Below are 8,127 nucleotides of genomic sequence, written 5' to 3'. Positions count from 1 at the left end.
ACAGAGGATCCATTGATGTTAAGTGGACAGTGATCTCTCTGTGCTCTCCTGAAGTCAAAAATTATCTCTTTTGTTTTGTCCACATTCAGAGACAGGTTGGTGACTCTGTTGCAACCTCCTCTCTGTATGTATCTGGTCTAATCTAGATAAATGGTAAATGGCCTGTATTTGTATAGCGCTTTACTTAGTCCCTATGGACCCCAAAGTGCTTTACACTACATTCAGTCATCCACCCTTCAGTTTTCAGGCCCTCTTCTGTGAAACCAGCTTCCAGTTTGGATTCGGGAGACAGACACCATCTCTACTTTCAAGATTAGGCTTAAAAGTTAGGACCAGGTGACCCTGAATCCTCCCTTAGTTATGCTGCAATATGCATAGGCTGCTAGGGAATTCCCATGATGCATTGAGTTTTTCCTTTTCAGTCACCCTTTTTACTCACTAAGTGTTAATAGACCTCTCTGCATTGAATCATATCTGTTATTAATCTCTGTCTGCATTCCACAGCATGTCTTTATCCTGTCTTCCTTCTCTCACCCCAACCGGTCACAGCAGATGGCCCCGAAAGGCTTGGTATTGTCCTGAATGAGCTGCAGGAGGTGGCCGGGGAGGGAGAAGCCTGAGCTACTCCACTTAGCCTGCTTCCTAAGCAATCCAGACCCAAATAAGGAGGACAAAATGGAAGCATGGATTTTGATATCTTGACAAAATATTTGACAAAAATGATGCAATTATTGCCTGTCTTTTTCGGATATACGGAAGATTAACAAAGTCAGAAGGATTCATTGTCTATTGATTTTGAATGTGTATAGAAAATTATGTGCTAATCCTTGATCCTTGGCTGATAATTTACTAAAGAAGTAAAAACTGAACCTGCTAAATGATGCAAGTGAGAAGATCACTTTTATTCTTTAACAAGAGATTTTAAGATAAGTTTTCCTCTGGAAACCAAGCATATATAAAATGAACTGTAGTAAATCCAGTTAATTCCCAAAATAAGAACAAATATTGCTGTGAAATAAGACAATAATACATATTTTTTTGAAATTGTTGCACTTTTCCATTTATTAAGTGAAAGAGTCTCACAGGCATTTACACGTGTAATGTGACTATAAGCAGTTAAACCTGTTTTACTATAGATACACCCTAAAACAATTGATATGAAAAATAAAAGTAACATTGCTCTGGTCTCTCATAAATACCTGCTATTTATTTAAGCTTAGTTAAATGGAGAATAAGCTAAAGGCACTGAAAAAAAAGAGTAAAGAGGAACAGTGCTTATAGCCATAAAATGATGCCACTTTCTTTCCAATTTGTCTTAAAGACAGCAGTTAAGGCACTGTGGTGACCAGTAAACAAACAAACCAAAAAAAGAAAGAATGGAAAAATAGCCTTCAAGACAGCGGTTAAGGCACTGTGGTGACCGGTACACAAACAAACCAATAAAAAGGAAGAAAAGAAAATTAAATGACATGAATAAAATGTATTGTAGTGCCACTGAGAAGATAAGCCATATCCACAGGAATGCACATGGCCTTTGGTTGTACTATCGGTTAAAGCTAGATTAGACAGTCCTTAACAACAGACTTACTTCTGTTATCGTACCATAATGTACCATAATGGGGGGGTAAAAAGTCAAATCTACTTATGTAAAAGCACTACCTGATAGGTGGTGGCTCCAACTGCTGTATAGTGTGTAAAATGATGAGTACGACTACAGAAGAATGTCATATCCAAGTTCAGTCACTGCCTGTTTTTGCTGACCAGTTTACTGACCAGTGGCAGAATTAGCCATCGGTAAGCCTTTGACAATCTGAGCAGCTGTCTGCAGCACAATTCACAACACAATCAATTCATAGAAAGCTTCAAAATGTTGATAAAGGCAAAGTTTAAGCACGAGGAAAGATTTAGAAGACTTTAAGAAGAACATTAAGCAGACTTTTGTTTCATAAACAGGAAACTGTTCATGAAAAGATCATTTGTGCTTTATATGACAAATTAAAAGCAAACCTAGTCTGCAGTGTCTTTTTGATGAAATTGATAACAACAACTATATATTATTGTTTAGATATTAGATATTATTGTTTACTGATACTTACTTATAAATAATAATTCACTTTGGAAAGAGTTTGTTGTTGTTTTTTTAAATGCAGATACTGCAAAGAAAATCTATTTAATCTAATCTAACTAGAAGTCCTACATCATTGTTATTGGCTGTTACAATTTTCCATGTGATTTCAACAGAGCAAAAATAAAGTAAGTAAAGCCTGCACACAGGGAACAGGAATGTTCACCAAAAGAAGAAGAAAAGAGTAAGAGGATCTGACAAGGAAGAAGGGCTTATTTGAAGGATGCACGGACCAGGCGGCCCTTGAGAGGCTGTGGAGGGCGGTAGTTGTCCACCATGTAGCATGGAGCTTCTCCATCTCCGGTGAAGAGGAGGCTGCGAAACTTGGCCATCTAATGAGGAAGGAAAGTGGCAAAGGGAGAGTAACAAAAGATCATGTTGTTTCCATGGACTTCTGCAGAATTATGGAGTTGCATTAGTACAATTTCTAGCAATCATCACCAAGCAGGTTAGATTAGCAGATTACAAGTGAGAGGTGAATGTATACTCTGTAGTATCACCAAGGGCTGGTTATATTGATAACTTACAAAATTACACAGTCAGTGTTGCAATGTAACCAGTTACTGTCTCTAGTAAGCAAGTACACTACCTTTCAAAAAGTACTACATGATGTACATTACTTTTTAAATTTTTTATAGGTGAACAAAACCATTTCACCGTAATGTTCCCACACAGACATATTTAACAAACAGCTATTTCAAATTGTAATCATCATCTAAGCCTTATTTAAAATTAAAGAAAGTTGAGTATTATATAAAACAGCCTATTTTACATGTACGCTCACAGTGCACTTCTACCCAACAGTAATACATGCATAAGCAAATAATAAACCTTTTAATGAAATAATGCTTCATCCACCTCACATCCATTGAAGTGTCATTAATTACTGTTCCATGCAAGTGGTTGGTATGTGGGAGAGGCCCATCCAATAACAGTTTCCTCTTTAGCATTCCCTTATCATGTCAAATGGCTTTTTGGTCCAATTTGATGAAGGCATTGGTTTAACCAAACTGAAGCTAAAAGGACTTTTCTTCATACACTTTTCTGAGAACATTCACACCACTGTTTCACAGGATTCCCAGGACAGGATTAGTTGAACATCAGTGCGCTAGGACTAAAATGTGGAATGAAAGATGTTAAACAATTAAATTACTAAGACAACATGGATTAATCTCACTGCAGTGTATGTGTGTGTGTGGGAGAGAGAAAGAAAGATAAATGCCTAAAGCAGTAAGATTGTTAAAATAACTATTTCACTGGGAGTGAAATAGTTATTTTAGCCTTTAGCTAGCTGGTGATTTACTTTAGCAGGCCAAAGTTTCCATTTATCTGTCACTAAATACATGTTGCACTGTATTTCAGTGTTACTGCACTGATTTCTACTTTGTGGAAAATAACTATATCTATATATATGCGTGTCTTATAAATGTACAGTATGAGCACATTTAATGTTAGTGGAGAACGCTTATTGCCACCTCTGTGTGAGTTTTGTGTCACATGAGGGTTACATTCATGAGTGCAAACTGCCCCCTGGAGATACAGGCAGTCAGTGTAATCTAAGTGAAACACCAGTTACTTAAGGTTTAGACCCACCCTACTAAGTCTGATATGGCTTCTGTAACTTCACTCTTGACAGTGATAATGTCTGGATCAACATTCTGGCCCCCCAAACCATGCACAACCACTAAATGAAATGTATAGTCATACAAACGTGTGTACGATTATACTGTAAAAAACAGAGTAACAGGTAAACAGCCTGTTCTCTTTAATCAACAACAATGAAATTGTGTTGATTTCATGAAGCTTAATACTTTCCTTTCACTTTCCTATTTGATGTGAAAATCTTTCAGCATTCTCAGCTGACAAAATGACTAAAAAGCATGTACACATTCGTGCACATGTACTAAAGTGTATATTTTCTTTGGACTAATACACTCACACTCTGACATTATAACACTGTTGCCCAGTGCTTGCTCGTTGAGGTTATATTATTGTTGGGATTTTCTTGGTATTATTGTAGGGTTATTGTAGGGTCTTACAATATAAAGAACCTTGGGTGACTCTTGTTGTGATATAGTGCTATATAAATATAATTGAATTGAATCAAATAGTTATAACTAAACATTGCCTATGTGTGTGAAAGGGATGGGGTTGGGAGCCAAGATAAGTACTTGTGCAGGGTGGACGCTGATTGGCTCCTTAAGTACAACCCAGGTGACACTCTCTAGGAGGGGAGGAGTCGTCAAAGAGCCCTCATAGGTCCAATAATCCAGGGAACCAGGAAGAAGAGTCCTTGGATCAAAGTTAGCAAAGGTTGTCTGCTTTCCCTGTAGGCATGAGGGAAGAGAAAATGGAAGAAAGGAAATACCAAAAGAAAAACCATGATAGTGGCATCATTAGTTTCCAACGCCTTTAAACTGCTCTGCACAAACAGTACGAGCACATTTGTTTTCAGCAAACCTGTATTTTACCAATTCTGAGAAAAGCTGATTTTACCTTGTTCTTGATGGCATCCAAAGCATCCAGAACTTTCTGAAGGCGGGGGTTGGCAGCACCAATCTGGAACACAATGTGAAGACAACAAAATTTGATATTTAACATTTTTTGTTTTTACTTTATTCATTTTGAACTTTTTACCCTCTGACGGTTCACCTTTAGAAATACCCCCACTACAGCAAGTCCATCAGGCTTTTCAGCTGCCTCTCCAAAACTGGGGTACTTAGTGTTCCAGTGCACCAAGTGAAGCTAACAAGAAAATCAAGCAAAGTTGAAATATTAAAGCACAAATCTGAAGAAAGTAAAGTGACAACTAAACAGTTGTTTACACAACAGACCCACAAGTTGCATATTGTGTGCAACCGTTTTTAGTCCTATGCAGTGTCAAGATCTTTTTACCTCACAGGGGAACTTGACGCCATTGAGAGTGTGCTCAGAGCCTCTGTTGTCACCTCCTCCCCAGTGGAAATGAAACTGCCTCAGACGGTAGACTCCAGAAACAGGACCCCCAGTCAAGGCTAGTAATAACAGAACATCATAATCATTGGGGCCACAGTCAGGAAAGGACAGATTTTGCATGTGTTGATCTTTGCTATTCAGCATTGAAAAAGCAAAAGACCCAGGATTTTCAGAGTCTGACCTGTATGAGGTTAACACAGGATTTTAAGTCTTTTCTGGTTCTCAATTTTTTTGAACTTTTTGAACTGAGTAAAATGACTTAATTCTGTGTTTACTTTTACTTTTGTAATGACATGCAGTACACTGGATAAAAGGTTAACAGTAAAAGTACTAGTATAGTATAACAGGGTGGGGTACTGTAGATGTCTGTTGACCTGCAGATAATGAAATAGAGCTGATTATGATTAACTGCATGCTGACAAAATCACTCTTATCTACTACAGTACATACAGCAGGGGTGGATGCATAAACAAGACAGATAAAGCTAACTAATGCTAGGATCAACTGTAAATGTACACAATGACATACACTTTAGAATTTTTTTAATCAAAGAGTCACATTTTCTGACCCTCTTCTACACAACTGCAATATAATGAATATTATATACTCATTATACTTTTGTCCATAAGACTTTATAACCTTACAAAACATTAAGAAGATTGCATTGGACATCTAGACATTTATTTGATGATTTAGCCACATCTTACAAGACATAAATAACTAGATGAATATCTTTTTTGTGGCTCTGTACTTACTGGAGCTGTCTGTGTCATCCACAAAGTCCACCTGGAAGGAGTGCCCATTGTTCAGAATGCCCTTGGTGTTTGAGGGGTCGTAGCTGACTTTCAGAGCCTTCAGAGATGGGTCATAATGAGCTTCTTTAGGGATTAAGTTAATGGGAGACTGCCTGGGCCCATTAGCTATGGGGAAATCTGCAGCCCATGTGTCAGGTCCTGCAAATACATGCATGCGTTAACATCACACATACGTTCCACATATGACTCTCCATGCTATACATAAGTATACTGAGAATTTTAAAATGCACCATTTCTATTGGTTTTTCAAACTGAAGTTAAATGTAAATATACGATGTTTATGACTAAGAAATGTAGAACTTATATTTAATTTCTCATTTCTGTTTATCAAGTACAAGGTCTCAAGGTCAAGGTGCTCACATCCTTTATGAGAGAGTTGAAAAATTAACACGTTTAAACTGTCATACTGCTACTGACCTAAATGAGAACCTTGATGTTGAAGTTGTTTAGTTAATAAAAGCAGCAGAACCACAATACATAAGATACAAATGACTTTCAAAGTATCTGAGTTCTTTCCAAGGTAAATGCTAACAGTACGGAAACAGTGAGTATTGGAAATCTATTACACTTGGCAAATAAATTGCTAGATAATACCTCACATGTAGGTTAGATAAAGAAACTTTCATACAATTTCTAATGAAACGTTGTAATAGTCAAGTCTATTTATAATCCATAAATTGTAGTTTTAAAAGCCATTTTATCAAGATAAGTTTCTTCCAAAATGTCCTCAGCTCTAAATCTCCACTTCACTTACACATATATATATTTTCCCATTTTATTCCTGTCTATAACATCAAGGTATTATAGACAGTGAAAAAATATTCTATAAATATATAATTAAATAAATATATTACTAAATAAAACATAACAGCCCGTTTTTATTTTGAACATAAAATTACAGAAAATGTGTCCCAGAGAAACAGTTATCTTAACTAATAAAACTAACAACTAACTTATCAAAACAAACAAAATTACATATTTATTTTTATTAAAAAAAAACTGTAATAAAATCCATTCATTAAAATACAATTATGGTTTTAATGTTTAATCATAAAGGAATAAATAAATAAGAACGCTTAGCTTCTGTAAACGAACAGGGTCTCTGTAGGTCTGCTCCTACCCCAGGCTTAGCCGCAGTGGTATATTGTTTAAGCAATAAAATTCTTATAGAAAATCGACAAATTGTTGTTTGTAATATATGCCACTGTCTACACAACTATATAGAAAACGGAGTTGAGTGTGGCAACATCTTCTCCTGCAGCAAACCCGGCAGGATGCTCTAAGATCCTCACCGTTGGTCGGTTCGTATCCCCATCCATGAGACATGGCTGCTCCAACTGTATGCTACCCTGATACTGATTAATCCACGTCAGTCTGCTGGACGACAAAAAGGCGAAGGGTGATCTGGTAATTACCACTCGCTGCGTTGCTTTATATACGCTGTGTCAGTCCTCACCCCGGTGGGTTTGGCTTGCCGCTTCTTAAGAGAGAACAGGGCAGCCATTCAGAGATGTGATGGTGGCGTCCTTTACTAGCCCAGTCCTCCTGCTCGCCTCTCCTCCCCCCTGCTTTCCTCACGATATGCGGGGTCTCACTTTTGAAACGACGTGATGGCGATTTTTCAGCCCGCTCTCTCTTCCCCTGGCAGAGAAGGATTATTACCTGATGCGCGCACATCCTCCACACATGTATCTCTTCTAGCACCCGGCAGCGTGCCGATGCTGTCTTTCGGTGCTTCCAGCGGATCTGATATTGTGAAGCCTCTTGCCAGCTCTTGTTGGTGTAGCTTTGTGCACGGGATGTTCATGCCTTTGCACGCTCAGAGGAGCTTAATTGTGGACTGGAGGCTTCAGCCCCGCAGTTAAACCGTTAAACACAAGCGCACTTTCCTACCAAAATAGCCCTAGTTTTCAATATCCTGAGCGAAACAGGTCAAACCGCAAAGAAATAATATAATACACTTTAAACCCTAATACTCAAAGTAGTTAAATACATTGTGTAAACGTAATTTCCCCCAAAAATCTATTAACTTCAATATTTTGAGTTTCTCTTTTTTTCAGTTTGAGTTAATTGAAGTAATTGAAGTTTTTTTGCTGAATAAGTACCAGTTAAAATATTTCTGGTTTAGATATCTGACAGCAAACATAAAATATTTTTTTAATTTTTAACATAAAGATCGGGTTCGTTTTGATTTTGGCATTGGACAATACAACAGAACTGCTTTGAAGGGTC

At 37.5% G+C, this 8,127-nt stretch overlaps 1 protein-coding gene across 1 annotated transcript; it reads right to left on the bottom strand.

Moving 5' to 3' along the window:
• Positions 1-1,022: 1,022 nt before the first annotated feature.
• Positions 1,023-7,721, bottom strand: cahz (carbonic anhydrase). The gene is made up of 7 exons (XM_084912915.1): positions 7,188-7,721; positions 5,836-6,033; positions 5,021-5,139; positions 4,778-4,870; positions 4,622-4,684; positions 4,297-4,452; positions 1,023-2,457 (listed from the first exon to the last, which is right to left on the bottom strand). Exons 1-7 carry the CDS (start codon positions 7,219-7,221, stop codon positions 2,338-2,340), a joined length of 783 nt encoding a protein of 260 aa, XP_084769041.1. The 5' UTR covers positions 7,222-7,721; the 3' UTR covers positions 1,023-2,337.
• Positions 7,722-8,127: the final 406 nt, after the last annotated feature.

The sequence above is a fragment of the Perissodus microlepis genome, chromosome 18, assembly GCF_051167445.1.
Source record: "Perissodus microlepis isolate ML-2025 ecotype Zambia chromosome 18, ASM5116744v1, whole genome shotgun sequence".
Classification (NCBI taxonomy): Eukaryota; Metazoa; Chordata; class Actinopteri; order Cichliformes; family Cichlidae; genus Perissodus; species Perissodus microlepis.
This window is presented reverse-complemented; position numbering and strand designations above follow the sequence as displayed.